The 26,554-nt window shown below is 36.0% G+C and overlaps 1 protein-coding gene across 1 annotated transcript in view; it reads right to left on the bottom strand.

Annotated features, from left to right (window-relative positions):
• The window catches only part of LOC109827136 (exportin-7), a 39,016-nt gene extending 22,275 nt beyond the window's left edge, over positions 1–16,741 (bottom strand). Inside the window, 11 exon segments of the mRNA XM_020394099.1 lie at positions 1,395–1,462; positions 2,820–2,943; positions 3,585–3,680; positions 4,127–4,236; positions 4,342–4,438; positions 4,441–4,473; positions 7,543–7,608; positions 12,716–12,876; positions 13,279–13,699; positions 13,801–13,908; positions 16,587–16,741. Of these exon segments, the coding sequence (XP_020249688.1) occupies positions 1,395–1,462; positions 2,820–2,943; positions 3,585–3,680; positions 4,127–4,236; positions 4,342–4,438; positions 4,441–4,473; positions 7,543–7,608; positions 12,716–12,876; positions 13,279–13,519 (996 nt within the window). The 5' untranslated portion in view covers positions 13,520–13,699; positions 13,801–13,908; positions 16,587–16,741.
• Positions 16,742–26,554: the final 9,813 nt, after the last annotated feature.

The following is a 26,554-nucleotide window of genomic DNA, read 5'->3' as shown; positions in this document are numbered from 1 at the left end:
AATTTACAGAAATTATTTACGAAGGCTGCCATCTGTACAGCAGAAGACGTTTTGGGGCGTACCAAAGCTTTCACCATTAATATTTCAGTTTAGATATTTGGTTATGATGCTTTCTCGTTGAGATTTTCAGTGAAGAGAATATTTGATCTCTTTTTGGCATTAGGTTCCTGTTATAAACTAGGCATGTGAGTTGTCTATGATATAAGGCCCAAACTATATATGTGTTTTAGTTTTCTACATACACAAAATCTTAGCCATTCAAATAAATAATTCCAACCCAAATCAGTACCAAACCCAGCAGCATTCAAAATTCTCTTAGTTGTTGCTAATGTAAAAGAAGTCATTGTTTTCATTTCTCTCTTTCCAAGTCAGTCAATACAGCTTGTTCGAACCCTGCCCAGGAGCTCGAGTCCTCTTTAGGATCAAATCTGAGTTCGCATCTCCAAGCCATCACTGGGAATCGACGACGTCCTCTTCTGAACCTCTGATCTCATCATCTTCGCTAGATCAACATCGCCCAGAGTCAATCAAAGCACAGATCTGAACTCTTCCAATGTTATTTGCTGCTCAAATTCACTCAAATCTAACTATCCGTCAATGTCCATTCAACCACTCTCTCATATCTCCAGATTCATATAAGATTCAAATTTCATTCTTGTCCAATTTTGATAGACAAAAAGGGGAGAGTTGGATCTTTTGGCTATTCTTGAAGGATGCAGAAGAAGAAAGATAACTTTTATGGAATTTTTATTCATAGATTGTTGAAGGATGAATAAGGCATAACAAGTTTTTCACACTTGCACTGTTGGAAATCTAGCTCAATTAACATAAGAGATTGTCTAATGGTTGTGCATGAATTTTATTGGTAAATTAGCAAATAGCAGGATTTGAAGGGTAATTTTTAAAATACTGAGGCTTAGGGATAAGACATCTAAACAAACTTTCAAAAGGTACTACTTGATAGAAATACATCAATATAGAAATACAAAATTATAAGTTCTTCACCAGTATAGTAGCCTTACAATCTATAGATCACATTATTACCTTTTTTCTTTTTAATCAGACTCATCATCTGTGTTAATCATCATTGAGACACCATTACTTAGTAGTCCACAGCCATTAGGGTACCATCCAGCTGCCTATACTTTACACATCCATCTATCTACCTATCAATCATCTATATCCATCTATACCTATGCATTCATATACACACACAAATGTGCCGATTTGGGTGATAGAGAGAGAGAGTGTGTGTGGGTGGGTGTGGGTGTGTGTGAGAGAACACAGTCAATGTAGAAAGAACAAGTGAAAATGAAAAAAATAGAGCTCACGGTACCTGAGAGTTCACTTCAATAAAAAATGGGACGCAACCTTTCTAAAATAAAGTAGCATACCTGATAGTTTACTTTAAACCGCCCTAAAAGGCGACAAAACTCATGGTAGTTATCATGATCCACAAGCCCTGAAAGCAGTTTTAAATAAGAAGAAATTATTGAGATAACCCCAAGAAATATGCAAACTAAAATAAAGAAATAGCATGTAAACAGTAAGTGCACAGACCATGCTATTAAACAAGTAAAATAAAGCAAAAAAAAAAAGAGAGCCGTGATAACAAGAAATGAAAAATAACCCAATAAATGAAAAAGAACAAATTCAGTCATCCGCCAAACCATATTCCCTCCCCTCTTTTCTTGTTGTAAGACATACAATGATTGTTACATTTATGAAATAGTAGCCCACACATGAATACACTACAAATAGACTTGAGTTGCTGCTGTTAACAATGAACAAAAGTCGCAAGCAATTATAGAAATAAAATGTTACACGACCTTGGGAGAGCTTAGGTGCTCAATGGCTGAACGACTTAAAATAAATCAAAAGTAATTTTCTAATAAACTGATTATTTTCATTGATCGCCAGTAGTGTTTTAAATGTCAGCTTCCATGTGTGAAATGTTGGTCACCATGTCGGGTCTGAGGCATGGAGCAACGTCATGAAGCAGCCAACAGCATGCGTCATCCTTCAGAAATTTCCAGTGACTTGATGGGTCAAATCGAACATTACATGTTGTAAAAATCGCCTGAAACTGTTTATATTAGCCAAACAGTTTATTTCATTCTATGTTGGGTTTTTCTTTTAAGGTTACACCTAAAATCTCTTTCCAATATAAAGATAGAAGTGGTGAAAGATTAGGGTTCTTTATCTCCCATGAGCCCTGGTCTCCCAACATCAATAGCCTCTGTAGTAGCAGCAGCAGTAGTGAGTAGCACCAGGAGCAGCACAGTGAGTACTAACAGAAGACTTCTTGCAGTTTTTCTTTACTGGTGGCCCTCCCTCCCATCCTCCCTTTCATTAAGTCCCTCGTTATGAATGGAAAATCTTTCATGAAAAAAAAGCTAATGCTTAATTTGTTGAACTGGATGTTTCTGCTAAAACGGTTTGGTAACGATAACCATCTCGTCATGAAACAGCATCTTCTTCTCAGGAAACTCAACACAGCATTATAGATTTGTCATGTTTACAAGGTTCCCTGACAGTTACATATGCTTTTGTTTGACAAATATTTGGCACAAGCACAGAAAATTTTTCAAGGCAAAATGAGCTTAAAATTGTACTTTGGTCTTTCATCAATATGCAGTATGATTTATTAAGATGACATCCTTAATTAGAATCAGCTAGATTTAAAAAGTAAAAGGAAGATGAGAAATAAGAAAGCAAAATGCACTCAAGTATAACAAGAATGATGAAATTTCGAATTGAGAAATAAGAAAGAAAATGTGCTCAAGTATAAACAAGAATGATGAAATTCTGAAATAAACCTTTCCCTGTTTGCAAAATTTCTTTAGTTCCCGCCATTAACCTAGCTAAAAACTGCGATCGTCCGCCGTCATCCGTAAATAAAGAGCGCCTTACAGAAGCAAGCCTCACCAGACATTCCAAAGCCTGATATTTAAAGACAATTTAAAGATATAGCACTTATAAGAGAAGATACTGGAAATCTATTAGAAACCAGAACAACAGAATACACATCAACATGAAAATAAGAAAGATACAATTGGGCCTGTTTGGTTCAAAAATTGTGTTGAAAACGTGTGGAAAACAACTAACACCGTTTTTCTGTGTCAGACTATACAAAAAGTATTCCTATTCTGCTGTTTGGTACTTCAGAAAACTTTCCAAAAATGTCAGAAAATGTCATCAAAGATGAAAAACCCAATTCCGAGTTTTTAAGGTGGAATTGGATGGGAAACACATTAAGAAAATATTAAAATTAAGGGGCGTTGATTTTCAGGATTTCCTATTTCTTAGTTTTACTCCATTTAAATGATGTTTTCCAAAATACCAAAGTACAGATTTGTGATAAGAGAGGTTTTCCCCCTCATTTTTTTCTGCGAAACAAAGCAAAAAGAAGCTTTCCCAAGAAATGCATGAAAAACTCAAAAAAAAACATTTTTTTGCATTCTAATTCTATTCTTATATTACTTGGAAATGAACCAAACAAGCCCTTAGATAAAGGTGCCACTTCATGTGCCCTGCATACACGCGAGACAACACATAAGGGATGACCGTCTTTATATGCGCACCTCTTTTGACACAGGAGGCTCTGTTATCCCATAGTAATCGAAAAAAATTTGAACAGTAGAAGGATCCTCCAAAATGGATCTCCAGGAAGCTGGAATCTGCAGAAAATTTTAGCAGTGAAAATAATGGTCATTCACAGAACTTTGTGTTGTTACTTGACTTAGTGTTGAGAATATAAATTTTGCAGGAAACCATGTGTACTATGGTGAGTTGCAAATAACATCCTTATTCCTTAGTGTGGCACCGTCCTTAACATTACCATCCAGGTTCCTGCTTGTGTGTTTAGTCATGTAGTAACTGTTACAGTATCAAACATTTTATCTCTATTTTGCAAGAAAATATCTAAACAAAGAAAAAAAATCAAAGGCCAAAAAGTGGAAAGCAGGTTTTCAGTTGGTTAAATGACAGTGATAGGACAATTTCAATGAAAATCAGATGCAACTCAGGTGCCTGGATAACAAAAGAGTGTTTTCTGCAAGCTAACCTCTAGCATGAAAAAAGAATAAATAGACCGAGAGATCAATCAATGCAACAGCACAGATACCTGCACTGTACCGAACTCTTCAGAACTTTCATCTAGGGAAGTCCCAATAAAATCATAAGATAAACACCGCAATGAAAGAGAAACAGCAAGTTGCTTTAACACGCTTGAAACTGCAAAACACAAGATGAAATTATCACCAAAATGAAAAGAACATTAGAATGCCTGGAGAAAAAGCCAATGCATGAGATTCTCAAACGGTTGGAACCACCAAAAACCTTGCATATTCCCATCAGTTTTAAGCTGGTGCAGAGATGTCAGAGATATTTGGAATATTTGGAAAAGCGAAGGATCTTTGAAGCTGGTGGCAACCCGTCCGCATGATGTGTAAGAGGCATTCCTGGGTTTGGAGGTCAAATTTTACAATTCCAGATAAAATTGTTTCTCTAAAAGTTACAACATAAATGAGGTAAAGAACCCTGAGTTCATAGAAAGAGATTTAAATAGCACTAGTATAAACATTATGACGATTTCCTAAGAACAGGAACATATTGTTAACAGGTTTTATATGAAAACTTTATATGAAAACTCCCATAAAATAATTTCTCCTCATATCTGCTTCCTAATGAAATATTCTTTCTACAAGTCTGTTGAAATGAACCCTGAGATCATAGAAAAATATCGGAAATGATTGGCATGCTCCAGACTATTAACAGTAAGCCACTGGAATGCACATATCTTTTTCAAGAGTACAGTACTACCCTATGGCACAAGAATAACCTTTGCTGGAATCCAATATCTTTTCAGATTATAAGTTCATAACTAACTTATGATGAGGTTTAACAACATTGTGATTTCACTTTTAGATATGATTATATATCTTAGAACATCAAACCATGCTTCTAGGATGCAATATGAAGAGATCAATCTTGTTCCTAAACTGAGGATAGTTAGTGTAAGATGTTCTATTTATATAACAATTTTATTCTCTTCAATATAACAAAAACAATAACAGTTTGAAAAACCAGTATCAGCATCCTTAAAAAAATGCCCCAACTCCAGCATCCATAAAGGATTAAATCTTCCATAACGCTACATGAATAGTTTTAATGAATAAACATAATGCTTGAGATGAGACAACTCTCCTCTTTGGATCTACAGCGTAAGTCCTTAGGCAGTGCACACATGCCACAACTCCGCTATCCATACACTTAAATCTTCCATAAACTCTACATGAATAGTCTTAGAAAAAAACATAAACATGTCTCAAGTTAAGAAGAGATAAAATAACCAGAATAACTGTTTAATTGTAAGGCATCTAAAGATAGCTGTCTGAAAAAAATTTCTTTCTGACCTTAACACAGAAAGATTTTTGTTGTAAATTCAAATATCCACAACCCTCCTCTTTGTACATACAGCTTAATGCTTAGGCAGTGCACTTATATCTATCATTAACAATTATTATAGACTACAATTGACTCCAGGATATGCACTATTTATGAATGCATGAAAACAAAAGAACAAAAACTAGACCGTGGCTCTATGAATCAACTGTAACAGACAACCGAAACTTAGCTCCTAGAATCAATTTTTTTCGCCAGATTACACAAGGCTTTCATAGAAACTAATCAAAGATAAAAGAGCACAATGAAAGTGGCTCAATTTCATATTTTTGCAAATTTGTCCACTATTTAAATTTTTTTTATGTCGGTAGCTTAGGAGTAATTTTGCCTCTACATAGTACTAATGCATAACTCATATATGCTTAAGGCGAAGATTTGACTCATATGGCAAGACCCAGAAATATCATTCACATACCCACTTCAAAACTATCATATGTGAACGTATAACAGGGAGTACTAGATTAGCAAATGTTAGATAAGATTGTTTGATCCCATATTGGAAGGTTATTACTCAAACCATAATCATGTGAACCTTAACATGAAACTTTGATGTTAGAGTAAAACTCTCTCTTGCGTGCGCACTTAGGTGCCATTCGGCAAGGGGTTAAAGGAGAAGAGTCAAAGAGAAGGATTAAATTAGTTAACCCATTATAAGCGGTCAAAATAATTAAAATCGGTTTGGATTAGATCGTAAGGTGAAGGGTTAACTTTTTATCATCTGGCAATTAAAGAAGGGTTAAGGAAGTAATTCTGCTAATTTTTAGAAGCACCAAATATAACCTTATAAAAAGTAGAAAAAACTGCTAATGACCATGCAAAATTATATTCCGACTCTCTCCAAAATGCAAATACTCAGCAAATTAGCTACTGCACATTTTTATAATTTGTCTCTACAGAACTTTCAAGGGAATGATGTAAATCTGTAATGCAAATTGGTCATGGAAATTATATTTATCTCCAAGCTGTAATGAAACGATAGGTAAAAATGTAGAAATGTCAACAAGAACAAGAGAGCAGACAAAAGTTTCTTTTTCTCCCTTTTTTTTTTTTTTTGCCCTTTCACGAAGATGGAAGTAGTTGGTTATGAAATCATTTTAACGAAAAATTATTGGGAATCTGAAAGAGAGAGACAGAGCCAATTTAAATAATTAAGTAGCCATATTAATTTAAGTGTGAAATGAAACATTGAATTATTAAATCAATCTCAACTCCATCATGCGGTGACCCTTACAAATTTATATTTAAATATTGAAACATCAAAATTTTGCAGCTCCATGTTTCTTTGTGGTTTGTGTATAGCTTACAAACTGCCCTCATAAAGTTGTTGCAGATCAAAGTTAGATATCGAAGTAGCCGCAATTGATGGCCCCACATAATTTTTCTTTTTTCTAAATTACACTCCTACCCTGGCAATTGTAGGCGGACTAACCTCACATCGCCTCAGTAGGTGGAATAGTTAGGCCGTCATATGACAGGCTAACTTGCACTTAAACTTCACGTGTGAGGTTTTGTTAAGCTTTAGGCATTATTTGTTGTTTGGAGGGTTAAGGAGGTGTGGGTTAAGGAGGGTCACACCTCCTTAACCCTTCCATTAACCCATTGCCAAACAGGTCCTTGAAGAAGAAGCATCAAAGTTTGTGAGATTGACATGTCAGACAATTGGATGACATTTATAAAGAAAGCGAAATAACATCTGATATATTAAATCCTAACTAGATTCTATAAATAAAATAAAAAATAATCACTGTTTGAGATAAAATAACCACTTGTAAATGAAGAATCTGAACATTTGGACCTAGGGTGACTTGGTAGCTTACGTACATGCATGATAAGCATATAGCTTTCTGTGAACATAGCCATATGGAATATCTTACCCCAAAAATCATCTTAATGTCTTGACAAAAAATGATGAACTCGAAGTCAAAAAAGAAAGAACGCTACGCTATATGCCAAAACACTGTATGCTTTGAATACTAACTTACAGAATAATGCGCTAAAAAAGCTGTCACACACAAATATACACATATATAGTGTGTATGTGCACAAGTAACTGTGAAATTTTTCACATAGGCTAACCTGATTCATCTCGGAGACAAGCTGATTCAATATCTTCAAACCAATAGAATAATGACCAGATGTTGCCTGAAAAGGAAGGATGTGAAATGTTATACACAATAACATGCTTAAAAAATACATTATATATTTACATGACTATATCACGAAACCATCTAAAACAGTGAATAGTATACATGCATTCTTGGTAGCATCTTCATGAAGGATGTCAGGAGGTATCAGTCAAGCAGTAGAAGCAATCTAAGCATCCATTTAATAGCACAGAAACATTAAGGAGTATGTACAAGTGTGAATTTAAAGAATTGCCTGAATATACCACATTCACCGACGACAGTGACAATCATTAAGAAAACATTATTTTTCACCTTACAGTTAAATGTAACTAATCCAAACAAACATCAAAACTCTCTCCTTCCTTCCCCACCCTTCTTCTGTATGCATAGAGAAGAGTTGAGCTAATATCTACACTAAAGTGGACTTAAATTTGTCCATTCAAATCTTTAACCCTTCAGATGGATTGTGATCTATCATCTCTATCCCTCCCTCATTAGATGATGACAACTCTTCTCTTAGTAGATATCTGAGTTATCAAATCCATCCAACGGATAAAAAATTAGGTTGACAAAATCTCAAACCCACTTAAGCGGATACTGGCTTAACTCTACACACACACACACACACACAATAATAACAACAAGCTTTTATCCCAAAATTTTGGAGCCACTACATACATGATTCTTATTCTTCCATTCAGCTCTACTTTGGGTAATCTTCTTCATTAAGTTAACTGTTATCATATTATTCTAATTGCTTTCAACCAAGTTCTTGGTCAAACCTTAGTCATCTTCATCCCCTTGAACTACAAAATGTTATTACAATAGCAGAAAACGTGAAACGAAGAGCAGTACATAACTAAAAAATGAAATGAAAAGAATAGATAAAGAAAAAAGAAAGGAAAAACTCAAGAAGAAAAATGGAAATGAGGAAAAAGATGCATTAATAAGTAGGATCATCTATTTAGTAGGATGGTGTCTTCAATGCCACCTTAGGCCTTCTCCAGATACAATCTAAAAGCAAAATGACAAACTGCGGGGACAACTGCATCCATATCATGGTACTACACAACATGTAAGCATCAGCTGCAACATAATAAATGCTTTATGCCTAACATAAACTCTGACACATCAATCACGCTGCCTCACCCTCATGCCTAAGTTAAAATCTATGCTAGATTCGGGCAAAAACCTATAACCATGCTGCAGACAACTATAACACACAAAATAAAAAGATTGCACCGTTGCAGTCAGTTAGGAAAATAAGACCATAAACTTAACAGAGGAATATCATGTACCTTATTAGGTATATTAGCTTATTATCGTAGCAGTGTGCTTCTCCTATGTAATAGGTAGCAAGGTTTAATACAACCTTCAATCCATGTAAGCTTAACAAACAGAGGGATATCGGGTAGCTCGTCTACTATGAAGAAATCTTATGACAAAATCATTTTTATTGAACTAACACACATTGGGGTCCACTGTTCATGTGTGGTATGGAACCGACACCAAGGTATATGTTTGGTTCTTCTACATTGGGTTTCCTCATAAAATTTAATTACTGTGATGTTATCTATCTCTGCTGGTTATAGCTGGGCCAAATGGAATATGGGATCTGTGGAATTAGGGTTTGTACACTCTCGTGATGTACCTGAGGTTACCCCCATCCCCCACCCCACCCCCAAAAAAAAGCAAAACAAAACAACCAAAAAGTAAAAAAACACAAAACATACACATAACTACCATTTCCAAGACATACACATCTATACTACTTTAAAAAGAGGATTGGGGAGTTGAAACTTTTAATTTTCTTTTTTGCCTTCTCAAATTTTGATAAATTTTAACTAAGCCATTATCTCTAATTAATCTTTCATTAAATAAATATAACCTTTTATTAATTATGTACCTCCTCATCTTCCTAAATAATTATAATTATCGATAATATTGTAACTATTGATTGTTCAAAAATAATAAAATAAAATAATCTATAAAATAAGTATTACATAATTATTAGTAGTAACCAATTAAATTATTATAATTATTATTTATGAATTATAATAAAATAATTAAAATAACAGTATAAATAGAACAATATATTAATAAATACTATTAAGAAATATACTATAATTCAATGAGCAATAAAATAAATGGAATAAATTTTGACTCACATAAATAGTGTAATTATTTTAATAATATCAGGTAAATTACAAATTACACTATTTATTTAAATAAATTAAATAAATAATTTAATATTATTTTTAGAGTATTTTCTTAAAGATTATTACATGATACTAAATAATCTATACTTGGCAATGATTGAAAACTAACCTTTTTAAAATATATATATTTTTTATATTAATAACAGTACTATTATTGTTAATCATAGTATAATAAAATTTTATGATATATTTATAGTACTAAATTTTTTAAGAGCATAGTTAAAAAATTAAAATAGATAAATATTTTTATAGCATATAGACAATATAATGATTTTAATAGTATTATTTGAACTAAGAATTATAATATTAAATAAGGTAAATTATAGAAGGCTCTCATGAACTTTCAACATTTTGTAGTAAATGGACCCTATGAACTTTCAAAATCACACTAAACTTGTAATAACTAATAACTTTGTAGAAAGCCCCCAATGTCTTTTAGATAAATTACACCAAACCCCTAATAACTTTCAAAATGCCTTTTTATGCCATTTTTTGGTTATTTTCTCGTTCTAATTTATAGGGGTTATCTGCAAAATTCAAAATTTCATTAGAGGTTTTTTTTGAAACAGAAAAGTCATCAGGGTTTTAGTGTAATTTTGAAAGTTCATATAGGCTGAAAGTTCACAAGGGTCTAGTGTAATTTACCCTATTAAATAATTATAATAAGAAGTAACTATTACAATATGTTGCAGGTATTAAGTGTAACTATTTAGGGAACAGCAGAAAATAGCTAGCAAGATTAATGCAGCTTAGTTAATTTAGAGTTAAGTTAACCAACTTTCAAGTTAGACTTAGAGTAGCATATTCAAGAGAACTTATAAAATTTACGGTTTTATTTAAGAACAATTTAGATTTGGAGACTTATTTAAAAAAGATTAACATTAGGCGATCATTATAAGAAAACATTCAATTACAATAACTACACAATAATAATTAATTCATGCACTTCGTTTTAAGCCATATTGTTATACAATTTTATTTATTAACACATAGTTTTACTATTCAGAATAAAAAATTCAAAACTTAAACATGTAAGTTCTGCATTATACTAGTATATTGAGTTACCACTGAGCCATCGGATACACGTTTTTTGTGATCCAGATCTGTTTCCATTCCCATGCAGCCTAGTCATTCATGCTTCAGATAAATAAGAGTTAGCAAAAATTATGATTCCACAAGTGGCACAAATTTTCTCCTGAGTCAAATATTTCAGATGTTGGTGCTTGGTGATTATCTTACTTGGTTCCTCTAAGTTAAACCTTGAAACGTTCTGCTTGGAAGTTTTTGTGCTACACAAATTCTGATTATCAGATATTACACGTTCAATATAGGTTATGTAGCTTTATTTGCTGATATGGTTGTCAAGCACTTGATCAATTAATTTTCAACAGAAAAGTTTCTTTATGAACAAAACATTCTCCATGCATGAATAAGCTCTTCCATCTAGAAAGAGTCTGCAAATGGATTTTCCTATCTTCACATTGACATCCCTATGATCTGTCCAGGAGAATGTCGTGCAAAGAATATGAATGGCAGCAAGCCTTTATTGCAAACATGTCCATAAAAGATTAGCAGCCAAAATTATCAGCTTATGAAAAATCATTGATGTCAATGCACATTGTGCAATGTCGTGTGCAAAGTCCCTTCACACGCACATGTGCAAGGCGTAGTGTGACGTGCGCGCCCAAGTGAAGCGTGGCGCACACCAATCTCATGATTTTTTAAAATAGGTAGTCAAGCATGAAAAAACATGTTTATTAATTTTCACATAAAATTATGTCAAGATAAATAATATCTACAACCAAATAACATAATAAGATCTTAATTCATAATGCTAATACACCCAACATAGTACTAAGGGTGTGTTTGGCAATTCCAAAATAGGATCGGACAAGAACTAGTTCTTGCTTAACTAGGCTAGAGTTGGTCCCTCTAGGGGTGGTCCAAAAGAGAACTAGTTTTAGGGCTAAAGTTCAAACTAAAAAAACTAGTTCACGTTTGGTCCAAGTTTTATTAATCTAAAAACTAGTTTTTGGACCATACTTGTATCCACTAAAACTAGTTCTTTGGAGTTGCCAAATTACCAAATCAGAAGTCATATCAAGACTAATATTGAAGCAAAATCAAATAGTAACCGAGATGAGTTAGGGTCCTCAATCGGCTAGTAAAATAGCTTAATGGGTTTATTTTTCTTTTTGGGATATGGATATTGGGTATGAAGACCCTATGAAATGTTAAGAACAAACATATATGAGGCTATGCATTGCATGTGCCATGGCTCAGGGCACTTGCGAGGTGCAAAAAGCGTTGTTGCATCACATGTGTGGTCTTTTCGCCACTGCCGTACATCCCAAGGGTGCACAACGCACAATGAGGCATGCGCCGTCAATGAAATTGTGAAAAAGTAAACAGTGTCTAAATGTCCTTTACCTAACTGCACGTTGAACCTATGAGGATTCAACTATAAGCATACACACCAGCAGATATAGCTTTTTTGTTTTTAGAATATAAAAAGCATAATCTTCTATGACGGAGTACTGATCAAAGGTTTTGTAAATTATGATTTTATGAGTGAAAAATGTAAGTTTAAGGGCTACTAACATGCCTGGTGTATAAATGTATAATTTATTGCAACATAAGACAATTGAGAGGATATATGCTATACATTTTGCAAAGATTTAATCCTGTTCCTTTCAGCAAGGTAATTTAACTTAGCTGGACTAAGTACTGGATGACCAGAAGTCCAAACTTTATGAATCTCGAGTTAGGAAATATAATACATATCCTAACGAGCATAAGAATGTTCAAAAGAAAAATAAACAATACTCATGGACTGAAGTAGAAATATTTAGCATTCTGATAAATATGTACGCACCAGAGAGTAAGACCCATGATCTGACTTACCTGGCTTAAAAAGTTCGCAGCTTCCTTAACTATGTCTTTGAATCTGTCATCATCAAACCATCCAAATTTTGTAATTCGACATAATAGTAGAATCAGAGATCCAGTAACAAAAGTCTGCAATTCAGGTCCTCTTGTAGCTAGGTAGCTTAACACATAATTCCCTTCACGCAAATAACAAGTAGGTCAAATCAGGCGTTTGTGCAATAAAAGTGAATCACTGTCTAAGACTGGCCTCAGTCATATAAAACCATTAGCCTCATGTAGCGAAAATAAAGGAAAAATTGCTAACAAAGAAAAAGTGTCAGTAGTCTAGAGGACCAAAAATCCAGTGACATAAACTATATAGTCCATCAAAATCAACATAAAAGCAATGTAGAAATCCAACTGTATAAACTTTACTAACTATTTCAAAGGGGAAAAAAGAAAAGGAAATTTCAAATGATAAGAGCTATTCTACTATAACGCCAATAAATTAAAAGAGTGAAAAATGGTTCACATGTAGATACTAATAAATAAATAAATATATGTGTATATGTGTGTGTGTATCAGAACAGAAGTATTACGAATATCAAGCCGCAATTGCAAAGAGAGACTGTGCTCTGTCACTTGCTTCAACAAACTTGAACTAGCCAACATCAAAGCATAAGGAGTCAAAGCATTATCCAATATATACTGGCACTGTGAGATGTAATCAGTATTCACAGAAAAACACTTCAACGTGCTTTCTGCAAGAGCTCGTTCAGCTGAATCCTGAGAATTGTAAAGCCTCTCACACAAAGCTTCCAGTTGCGCTAAGCTCTCCATTGATTGAAGAGCAAGAGTATTTTTAATATTCAGATAAAGGATCCAAGACCAATGATGTAAGCAGTTTCTGTTCCCACGTAAGTGGATACAAAAGTACGAGTTTCCTGGAAATGGTGCCACAGATCCAGCAAGAAAATATGCTGACCTAATAGAATCTCGGTTCACATATAACAAAATATACTGCCAACAATGTTAAGGAGATGAAATACATGATAAGAAGATTGTTGCACTATACACGAGTACAGCATGGTATATTTCAAATAGAAATAGTTTCAAGATACACAACAGTCAAGAGAAGTTCAAAACTAAACAGGTAGACAATAGCTAATGCCCTTGAAGTAGATCGTCAACTTTATTTCCACAATGATCAATCCAATGGAAGCATCACTCTGCACAAAAATATATATATCACAAAGTAAGATTAAGGATGAAAATGAAAACAATGTTTCAGAAAGACAGAATAGTAACTTAGTAAGTAGACAAAAGTGCAGGAGTTCTAAATTTGTGGATAACCATTTAAGTATGTGTATCAAGTTGTAACAAAGTGTCATAACAAACTAGCAATCACGCAAAGTAAAAACCTATAAGGTAAAATATTACAATAAATGACTACAGCCAGAGACTTATACGAGAGAAGTAAAACAAATAAGAAACTCTGTGCAACATAAATCACAGAAAGATAGTTGTCCCATTGCTTGGCCTGGAATTATTATTTTGCAAGGCACCAGATTAAACTGGCAGAAAAACGAAAATCACCGTTTCTTCTTTAAGAAAATAACTTGTGTCTTGAGGTAACAAAAATATCAGGCTTAGACTAGTTTGCATAACCACCATGGAGTTGCCATGTGCCAAAACCCCATTCATCTCTCATAAACAACTTCAGCTTATCGTCTCTCACATACAACCTGTCTCTATCAGAGATATAAACCCTGAGACCTGATGTTGATAGTACCTACATACGTTGACTTATAATACTTTTGAAAGTGACATCTGATTTGCAGTGTAAACTATAGGAACATCAAAGTGCAATATATTCCAGATCCTAAAAGGTCGACGTAGCACTTGGCAGACAATAACCGCCAAAGCCTTTATGAGGATAGTGTAGCATCTAACAATCTAACATAAATCATTTCTGATATGATTGTATGCTCCTATATAGAATCCACTATTTCACCATCCTACAATATCAAGTGCATCCACTGAGATTACGCTCAAAATCAATCTTTAGAATGAACAATTTCTGATTCTAGAGCAATACCACATTAACTTTTGCGTCCCTGTTTTATATCTGGTGGTTAATATCACTCCTAAACTCTTCTAATAAAAAACCAACTAAAAAAATATACATCACTCTCTCTTTGTCAGTGTACTGTTGGAAAAAAAATAAACATAAATGGACCGAAACCAAAAGTAAAGCATAACTTATACCAATCTAATGTTTCCAAGTTCTCTACGCAAAGAATGCCTACTTTAGTTCATGATCAAGTAAACTTATACCAATCTAATGTTTCCAAGTTCTCTACGCAAAGAATGCCTACTTTAGTTCATGATCAAGTACTCCGCTCAAGCATCCACAAGAACTCTACGTCTCAAGACACCCACAAAATCCCAACAAATAATGCAAAGGTAGCGAGGCGGTTAGGTTCTTCGCTGACTTTTCCACGAACAAAAATTGCCTAAAACTACTGCCCTTCCTATATTCCACCACCACATCATGTCAAGTGCACTTTTATCACACATATCCCATAACAATACACTCCACAAACACCTTAAATGGGGTCTTCATTCTTCAAGCGCGTATTCTTCGACTAAGTATTGCAACTTCTCTAATAATGCCAACTGAGTATTTGTATCCAAGATTGATCACACCGCCGCCCCCAAAGGGGAAAAAACAAAAACAAAAACAAAAGCATAACAAAACAAAAACAGTCACCTCTGCCATTGTTTTAGTTGTTTATCATCAAAATTCTGATGACAAAAATAATCTCTGACAACTTTGCCTCCTCTCTCTTCTTATATTGAAGTGTCATGTCAGGCCCAGTTAATCAGATTTGTCTTCAGTGAAGAATGCGCCGAAGATGGAAAACATCTTATATATTGGTTTTTAAGGGCTATACACCGTAATAATCCAAGAAAAATGTACAGATGATGTCAAACGTTTAGTTCCACCCATATCATGATGTGAGTTAGTAATAATCCAAGAAAAATGTACAGATGATGTCAAACGTTTAGTTCCACCCATATCATGATGTGAGTTAGAGTTTATCAACTCACCCCCTAAGCAGTTACTATAATTAGAAAGTTTGATTAATCGAAAATAGTATAATATCATATCACTCTTGGAGCATCGAGGATATGAGCTGAGGTTTATAATGCATGACTGACAGTTAACAAATAAGTCCGCAATTTATTCTAAATTGAAAATTTCTCCCATGCATCTGGCATCCTCGTAAATACTTCACACATACTGGTTTGGCAATCTATTAAATATTCTCTGATCTTACTTCATAATTTCAAAGAAAACTATATCAGCATAAGAACAGATATTCGAGGTAAGTTCGCAATCATCTAATTTCAACTATAAAAACATCCGGTCCCGAGCATCTAAACCAAAGATCACGAAGGGACAGCACCAACCTTGAAAATTTATTTCAGCTAAAGCTTTTATCTCATCAAAATAACAAAGAAATTAGTACAAGCCATAAGCATATAGCACAAAAGAACTAAGGGGGGACTCAATATAAAACAAAGTAAACCAAATCCAAACTAATCATATCTGCAGATAAACAGATTCCACAAAATATCTACATTCCTAAAAATCAGCTACCCTATCCAAAACAACTAAACGTTTCGATACAGCAACTCTCATCTCGCCATCCAAACAGTGATTAACCAAGATTCAAGCTTTCGTCATCGTCAACAAACAAGAAACAGCAACCAAAATGAAATCCATGCCACCGTTTCAATCTAATCGATCGTCTCCTTTATCCCTCTGGTTTACAGATTATTGAGTAAAAAAATTAAACAATCCGTGTGATCAGAAACTCGGTTTGGGTTGAAGGCTTACTTGATATTGGGAGATCGCTAGGGTTTCCTACGACGAAATCCGATAGGGTTTTCTACGATGAGATCGCTAGGGTTTCGAGGTCTCGAGAGGAGGATCGCTTTAATCGCTAGATGCGAGAAGCTTTCTACAGACACGGAGGAGAGGAAATAGAGAGGCGAAAATGGGGGGATAATAATTTAGGGTTGTCAGAGGGCGGCATACTCTGACCCGACCCGATAAGCAGACCAGTGTCCGTACAGGGATACATACAGAAGGATTAGGGGTGAGCACGGTTCGGTTCAAACCGAAAAAACCGACCGAACCGACCCGAACCGATCCGAAAAAAGCGGTTTTATGAGTAAGGCGGTTCGGGTCGGGTTGACAATTTTTCAAACCGACCCGACCCGAACCAACCGAATATATTCCCTTGCCTCAAACCCTACCCGTTTACCTGTTTACCCAAAGACAAAGCAAGTCCGTTACTAAAAAATTACAACGTCAGAGTCTAGTATTTAATCCAAAAGGACAAGTTACTTCACTTAAAAATAGTATACATACATGAGCAAGAATAATAAATTGAAGTGAAGTTAAAAAATAAATACATGTTGGCATAGGGTAATAAGAATATATAAAAGATAAATTGAAGTGAAGTTATACTTGATGAAGTTAGAACCGAACAAACCGAACCGAACCGCACCGAACCGATTTGCAATGGTTCGGTTCGGTTTTGAATTGTAGGTGGTTCGGTTCGGTTGTTCAAAATTTGGTAAAAACCGACCCGAACCGAACCGTGCTCACCCCTAAGAAGGATAATGGATGGGTATGAACGTATGCATATTGGTATTGATTGTCAGAATACGAATATGAATACTAAAATCTACCGATGTGTATTTATGAATGAGAATATGGATATGAGTTAAATATTTGCATGCGGTCCGTATTTGAACATTTGAAAATATATATCAATCAGATGGCTGAAAAAAAATTAATAGATTTAAAATAACTTTTTTAAAAGTGGGACTTAAAACTAGCTCATTAGGATTTACCAAACATGTAGATATGGAAAAGCTAACTTAAAAACCCCTTTTAACAAAAAATAAGCCCCACAAAATACTTATATTCACTTTTTGTTTTCGTCATTGAAACACATATGTATTTGTTTTGTATTTTTATTCACGGCTTTTCAAGTCATACATATATGATAGGTGCTATATTTGATCTATATATGTTATCAGCGGGCATAGATAGCCTTTAGTCGGGTATTGTACCCGTTTGACGAATTTAGACTTCGGAAGCTGAGGACGTGCACTCAACTTCCCAAGTTGCGGTTTAAGATGGGAACCGTCCGTTTAAATAGGGAATTTTACCCGCTCTGAATGAGAATAATTATATGTGAGATGAGGTAACTTAGGAAGGGGTTCTTCTTTTGTTTCTTTTTTCTTTTTGCTCTTTGGATGGTTTATTGTGAAACATTTTTTCTTATCCTTATTTTTGTTGCGCGCAGCGGAAATTTCGACAGCACTCGGCAGCACAACAAGAGAGTCAAGTCGCAATAGGAATTCTTATTTCACAAAGGAAACAAGAACCAAAAGTAAAATATCTCAACAAAGTGAGATATCAGCTCTTCCTCTCATCGGTTCTAGGACTGACCTGTCAAGGGAACCTAAATTAGCTATTACAAATCACACAACCAGCGAGACAATCAATTTTACGTGGTTCGGCAATTTGCTTATATCCACGGGGAGAGGATGAGGAGATCCAACTAAATCAAGGAGAGTACAAAGGGTTACAATCTCACAAAACTCACAAACTAACCCTCAATCAAAGCTCTGGAGAGTACAAAGGGTTACAATCTCACAAAACTCACAAACTAACCCTCAATCAAAGCTCTCAACTTGCTCACAATATCTCCCTCTCACAATGCTCAAAAAACTCACAAACTAACCCTCAATCAAAGCTCTCAACTTGCTCACAATATCTCCCTCTCACAATGCTCAAAAGTCTCTCTAATCTCGGATTACAACTCTCCTCTTTTTGATTATTCTAATCTCTTTTAAGGCGTTCCATATATATAGAAAACCTAAAACCAAAACAAACTACGAATCCTAAAACCAAAAACAAAACAAATTAAGAATCCTAGTAACCTATTACCAAAACAGATTAAGAATCATGTTAGCAAAATAGATTAGGAATCATAATAACCTCATGTTACCAAAATAGATTAGGAATCCTGCTATCCAACAATTCTCTACCTCGGCGAAGTATTCCCAAAACTGAGCTGACACCAACATGAGCACCAATGCGTCATCTCACCAAATTCGGCTGCACCAATGTGGTTGCCTATGTACCCCCTCTCCTAAGGGATCAAGCCGCCCTTAGTTCATCCAAATGGTCGTCAACGGTCTCAACAATTACGAATGTGCAACAAGCTTCTACAATGATTAAACTTGTTGCTCGGAACCACCTTAGTGAGCATATCCGTCGGATTATCCTTCGTGTGGACCTTCACAATCTCCACATCGCCATCTTCAAGAACATCTCGAACGAAGTGATAACGAACGTCAATGAAGAACATCTCGAACGAAGTGATAACGAACGTCAATGTGCTTCGTTCTCGCATGAAAAAACTGATTCTTAGCCAAATAGATAGCACTCATACTATCACAATAAATAGTGACGGACCGTTGCGATATACCAAGTTCCTCCAAAAGTCCTCGAAGCCAAATAGCCTCCTTCACAAAGCCTCTGTTATCGCCATATACTCTGCCTCCGTCGTAGAAAAAGCCACCATAGATTGTAAGGTGCATCTCCAACACACCGGTGCACGGGTCAAAGTAAACACATATCACATCGTAGGCCGGCGCTTATCCAAATCCCCAGCATAATCCGAATCAACATAACCAATGCATAACTGCCCACATATAGTGTCCTGCTCATAAACCAAACTAATATTGAGCGTACCTCGAATGTACCTCAAAATCCATCTCACGACATCCCAATGACCCACTCCTGGATCGTACATGTATCTCGAAACCATGCTCACCGCTTGTGATAAGTTTGGCCTCGTACATACCATCGAATACATCAAGCTCCTAACCACGCTCGCATATGGAGTCTTCGACATCAACTCTCTATCTTCAACTGTCTTCGGTGAAAGGTCAGCTGAAAGTTTTAAATGGGCTCCCAAAGATACACTAACTAGCTTTGTATCCATACTAACATGAAATTGTTGTGGAACCTTCTTCAAACAAGTCACATGTGTCAAACAAATTCTGTCCTTCTTCTTATCTATGTCGATCTCCATCCCTAAAATGCACTTCGCCTCACCTAAATCCTTCATCTCAAACCCCTTTGAAAGTTGTGCCTTCAACTCATTTATAGCATATCTAGAAATAGAAGCAACCAGCATGTCATCGATATAAAGTAACAAATAGATGCACGCACCTCCTTTCAACTTGTGAAAATATACACAAGGATCAAACTGGCTCCGAGTGTACGAATGACCAATCATAAAACCATCGAATCGCCTATACCATTGTCTAGTAGACTGCTTCAAACTGTATAGCGATTTCTTCAACCTGCAAACCAACTTATCTTTCCCTGCAGCTCAGAATCCCAATGGCTAAGTCATATATATTTCTTCATTAAGATCACCATGAAGAAATACCGTCTTCACATCTAACTGATCTAACTCCAAACCATACTATGCTACCAAAGCTAGCAAAATCCGAATCGAAGAGTGCTTCACCACCGAAGAGAAAACCTCATTATAGTCAATATCTTTCTCATGTGCATAGCCCTTCGCAACCAACCTAACTTTGAACCTCAATGGAGTGCCTCAATGCCCTCCTTTTTTGTGTATACCCACTTACAACCAATTGCCTTCTGCTCCTTTGGAAGCTTAACAAGCTTCCACGTATCATTCTTGTGAAGAGACTCCATCTCCTCTTACATAGCCACCTACCACGAATCAGCCTCCGAACTCTGCTCGGCCTCTCTGAATGTAGTAGGCATCATCTCATCGATACTCTCCACCGGAAGTGCATACGCAACTGTGTCGGCATATCGTGCTGGCAATCGTATGTCTCTCCTCTGTCTCCGAACTGTAATAGAATCCTAAACCTGAGTCGTCGGTCACTAATCCTGCACATCAGTACCCGTATCCATTGTGTTACCGCCGTGCTCGCCTGACATCACCTCAGTCGGCACTCTAATGGATATTGCACCATCTGGACACTATGGAACTGCATCGATCTCCACCACCTGTAATATCTCCTCTGTCGGGTCGCTCTCCACCTGATGAGAGCTGGGAAGCTTTAAGATAGAAGCATCATCGAATGTGACATCCCTACTAAGCACAATCTTTCTATCAACTGGATCCCATAGCTTGTATCCCTTGATACCACGCTTGAATCCTACAAATATGATCTTCTTCGCTCGAGGTTCCAATTTATCTATTCTCACATGATAAAATGCAGGGCACCCAAATACATTGAGCTGGTCATAATCGTGTGCTGGCTCTCCCGACCACATCTCCATAGGGGTCTTCCCCTTAATCACAGATGAAAGGCAGCCTATTAATGAGGTGACTCGCATATGTAAGTGCTTCAGCCCAAAAGATCTTCTCCAAACCACTCTGCGATAATAAATATCGGACCTTCTCCAGTAAAGACCGATGTAATCTCTCTGTCACCCCATTCTGCTGCGGTGTATGACTAACCGTGAAGTGACTCTCTATGCCCTCGTCTTGACATAGCTGCAGAAAGGGGTCTGATGTATACTCGCCGTCGTTGTCGGATCGCAACGTCTTGATCTTTCTTCCAGTATGCAGTTCCAACCTCTTCTTCCACTCTACGAATATATCTAGAACTTCACTCTTCTTTGCCGTGGTGTACACCCAACATCGCCTAGAATAGTCATCAACGAACGTGACGAACCAATGTCGACCACCAAGTGATACAGTCTTGGTGGGACCCCAAACATCTGTGTGCACATAATCCAGGATGCCCCTCATCCTATGAATGGCCGTCTTGAATTTTACATTCGTCTTCTTACCAAGAACACAGTGCTCACAGAACTCAATTTTTCCACTCTTGGCTCCCTTTAATAGTCCCTGCTTGCACAAAGCCTGCAGTGGCTTCTCTTCTATGTGCTCCAACCTATAATGTCAAAGCCTGCTCATGTCTGCCTCTGAAATAGCTGAAGCAACCTGGCCAATTTAGATGCTCCCCTTCAGATAATACAAGTTTTAACTACGGACTCCCTTCATCACCACCAAAAATCCCTTAGTAACCTTTGCTACAGCGTCTTCAAAGGTCACATTGAATCCTTTTGCCTCCAAAGCTCCAACTGAGATAAAATTCTTCTTTAGCTGATGAACAAATCTCACCTCCTCTAATTCACGGACTACTCCATCGTGCATCCGAATCTGCATGGTACCTATCCCACAAATGCCACAGGATTGATCATTTCTCATAACAATAACACCCCCATCGAGTCTCTCGAACGATGTAAACCAATCTCGCCTAGGGGTCACATGATAAGTAGCATCGGAATCAAGCATCCAATCTGATACATCTACATGGTTCACCTCCGAAGTAATCAATAGAGAAAAGCTCGAATCATAGGAATCATCGTCTTTTGCAATATTCACATCATTGGCCTTCGGGCCCTTTTTTCTTGTCATTCTCCTTCTCCTTGAGCTTCAGACAGTCTCTCTTCCAATGTCCTTGCTCCTTACAGAATGCACATTGGTTCTTTGCTAATTGGTGGTGGTTTCTTGAATTTGATTTTCCTCTATTACCACCTTTTGGATATGAGTTTCTACCTCTCGTCGACAAGGCCTTGCCTGAAGTACTAGCACGAGAAGTCTCCTTATCCTTCTTCCTCAAATCATAATTCGTCAATGCATTAGTAACTTCACTATAGCTGATAGAAGATCTCCCGTTCAACAAAGTGAGCACAAAGGTGTCATACTCCTCATCCGGTAAGGAGCCCAATAAGATAATAGCCTTGTACTCATCCGAAATATTCTCATCAACATTTGCCAAGTCCGACAATAACTTCGTATAGTTGTTCACATGAGCCGCAAGCGAGGTGCCTCTGGACATCTAAAATCTGAATAATCTTCGCAGCAAATACAATCTGTTCTCAACACTTTTCGTAAGATACTTGTTATTGAGAATTTCCCACATCTTCATTGCAGACGTCACCCCAATCACATCATACTTCAACTCATGTTCTAAACAGGACTTGATCACCCCACAAGCGTTCCTATTCATCTTTTCTCATATCGCCTCTTCATATTTTGGTGGTCTCTCATGGACCATGATGGTCTCCTCTCTTCATATTTTGGTGGTCTCTCATGGACCATGATGGTCTCCTCCAAGTTCTGAGCATTGAGCGCATCATGTACGTCGCTCATCCACAAACCAAAGTTGATTTTACCGTCATACTTCACCACATTAATTTTGGTATTCTGAAAACCAACTTGAACTGTACTCGTCATCGTCTTGCTGCTTTCACATTCTTCTCTCATTGCAAACTAACTCCAAGTTGTAGAGAAAGAATTAAACTTTGATAAAAATTAAGAATTACCCAACTGAACCCTAGATCGGATTCTAAATAGATCTCCTGTCCACACGAGAAAAGTAAAATCTCCAACAGCAACTCCTAATGCTATCTCCACCGAAGCCTAGAACTCCAATAACCAAGCTTCACACAAGAATATTCCTCTACCTAATTCCAAAACCCTAGATCTAAAATTCGGGCTCTGATACCACTTGTTGCGTGCAGCGAAAATATCGGCAGCACCTCAGCAGCACAACAAGAGAGTCAGATCGCAATAGGAATTCCTGTTTCACAAAAAAAAAGAACCAAAAGCAAAATATCTCAACAAAGTGGGACATCAACTCTTCCTCTCATCAGTTCTAGGACTGACCTGTCGAGGGAACCTAAATAAGCTTTTACAAATCACACAATCAATGAGACAACCAATTTTACGTGGTTCAGCAATTTGCTTACGTCTACAGGGAGAGGATGGGGAGATTCCACTAAATCAAGGAGAGTACAAAGGGTTACAATCTCACAAAACTCACAAACTAACCCTCAACCAAAGCTCTCAACTTGCTCACAATATCTCTATCTCACAATGCTCAAAAGTCTCTCTGATCTCTAATTACAACTCTCCTCTTTTTGATTATTCTAATCTCTTCTAAGGCGTTCCACATATATAGAAAACCTAAAACCAAAACAGACTAGGAATCCTAAAACCAAAAACAAAACAAATTAGAAATCCTAATAACCTATTACCAAAACAGATTAAGAATCATGTTACCAAAATAGATTACGAATCCTAATAATATCATGTTACCAAAATAGATTAGGAATCCTGTTATCCAACAGTTTTGATGTGACATTATCTATTTGAAAAAAGATATTCAAATATGCGATTGTCCTTTCTAAGACTAAATCAAGTAACAAATATTATTAACTGCTGATAACTTAAGTCTATATTTTGTTTCTCATCTTGTAACAAGCGAGAAAATGCTAGTCTTACAGCACGATCGCGTAAAGATAAGGGTTTACCATAACTAATTTTAATCTTAAAATTTACTTAAAATTATTTAATAAGAACTCTAATAATGCCAACAGATATAACATTTATAATTAAACAATAAACATACTATTTGCGTTAGAAGATTTCCTTGACATACTTCCACCCCTAGAGGCTAGAGCATAACTTGAAGTCAAGAGAACTCGTTTGGTTTAATTCCAATAGTCCATACGCAGGCAGAGGGAATTGAGGAATTAAGTTAAAACTTACTCAATTTAGATCCTTAAAATCTAATTGATCGTTTTTATACGTCATGCTTGTAGGATCTGAAATAGATACACTTGAACACTAGAGGGGGGGTGAATAGTGTTCTTTTAAAATTATTGCAAAGTAGATAATAAATTGCAAAGAAAAAATGGCAATCTCAGAAATTTGCAAACACAAACACAAGGATTTTATACTGGTTCCACCAAACTGGTGTACATCCAGTCCCCAAGCAAATCCCGCTTGAGAGTTTTCACTATGATTTTGAATAAACTTACAAAATCAAATACAAACCTGACCAATTTGCAAGTTCCTGCAAATTGCAACACCAATTGACAAACTCCTTGTCAATTTGAACACCAATCTCTAACCCAAGAGACTAACCCTCTCACAACCGAGAGAAAACTTGTTGAAGAAGAACACAATGATCCTATAAGCCTTGAATGTGTAATAATGTGCAGCAGTGGCTTAGGATTCTTTTAATCTCTGTAAAATTGCCTAATTGATTTGTTTTTGATGAAAGTATATAGGCAATTTCAGAAACTCTTCTTTTCCAGAAAATCAGAATGTTTTTCACTTGGAAAATTGCTCAAGAATCAAAGCTTATGGGTATGTATTTTTCCAATTTTTCTGAACAAATAACCTATATATACCCCTTGAAAAGACAAGTTTTTAAAGTTTGAAAACGTTTAAAAACGGCCAAAAACTGTCAGATATTCAAATTCTGAAAACTGAAAAACTGTCTCTTGTAGTCGACTACTGTAGTCATTAGTCGACTACACTGAGTTCAGACAGACTCTGTGTTTTCGGAAAATGTTCTCAGTAGTCGACTATAATGATAATTAGTCGACTACACTGAGTTCAGACAGAAACTTGAAAACTTATATTTTTCTTCAGTAGTCGACTACTGTAGTCATTAGTCGACTACACTGTAAAAAGACAGAAACTTATGTTTCTGTCAAACATCTCAGTAGTCGACTATAATCTCTATTAGTCGACTATACTGTAAAAAGACAGAAACTTGTATTTGAGTTATATACATGAGTAGTCGACTACTATCCTAATTAGTCGACTATTAAGATCAAATATTCAGAAATAATGAGTTTTTATAATTAAGTTTTAACTATTATTCTAATGGTTAACATAGGGGATTTCTATAGTTAACCAACACACTAAGCCTGTGTTAGTGTGTACTTAAATTGTGTGTGTGTGCGTGTGTGTGATCAAGGCTTGTACAAAATATTCTAGGTAAAGAAAAATACAAATACATTATCTTTTGTTCTTCATTTTCTTTACTTCAAAATGCCTTGATATCCACTTGCACTTGTTCATATTCTGATATTGAAATCTGCATATGAAAGTTAGTATACACACAATATAAATTGTTATCATCAAAACATTATCATGGAGAAATGATATTCAACAATGCTTACAAATGGAATGTTCTGATCCATACGAGAGGACACTGAAATTCCCAAATTACCCTCATTTTTGTCCTTGTATGGTTCAAAATAGTCCATGCGTGCACATCTTTTTATATAACTCGTACTCATCAATATTCTTATAAATAGAGTAAAAGACTACACATTCTCCCGGAACAATGCATTGTAAGAGTCAATCTCAACCACATAATAAAGGTGTCCAATTATGAAAACAGCCCTCCAATGCTCCGACCTACGGCTCAAAACGTCACGCACGCGCTTGCTATAGGACGTTCTGAGAAGATGTGTGCCCTAGAGTAAAAGCCGGGACGTTCTGAGAAGATGTGTGCTCTAGAGTAAAAGCCGTAGCAAGCACTCTATCAAATACATGCTGCGGGACGTTTTGACAAGACTAGCAGTTATACTAACATAACCATAAACCATGTGACACCGCAGGAAAACAATACAGGGCACCCTTTATAGAAATGATACATGAGGGAAGAACGTGAAGTGATCCTCGCAGCTAACTTATAATCAATGCAAATAATCAGGATCATTGCAACTGTTACAATCACAAACAAAACCATGCATCAATATAAATAGTACAAGAAGGAAAGCAATAACCAATTCTAAAATGAACGATAAACCACGTAAACTTCTCCTTATCCCCATATGGTTTTCTGCAGAACACCCTTTCTATGATTTTTTTTTAAAATTTTATTTTTTAATGTAAAACCAAGAAATCAAAA

The sequence above is a fragment of the Asparagus officinalis genome, unplaced genomic scaffold, assembly GCF_001876935.1.
Source record: "Asparagus officinalis unplaced genomic scaffold, Aspof.V1 AsparagusV1_Un53, whole genome shotgun sequence".
NCBI lineage: Eukaryota > Viridiplantae > Streptophyta > Magnoliopsida > Asparagales > Asparagaceae > Asparagus > Asparagus officinalis.
This window is presented reverse-complemented; position numbering and strand designations above follow the sequence as displayed.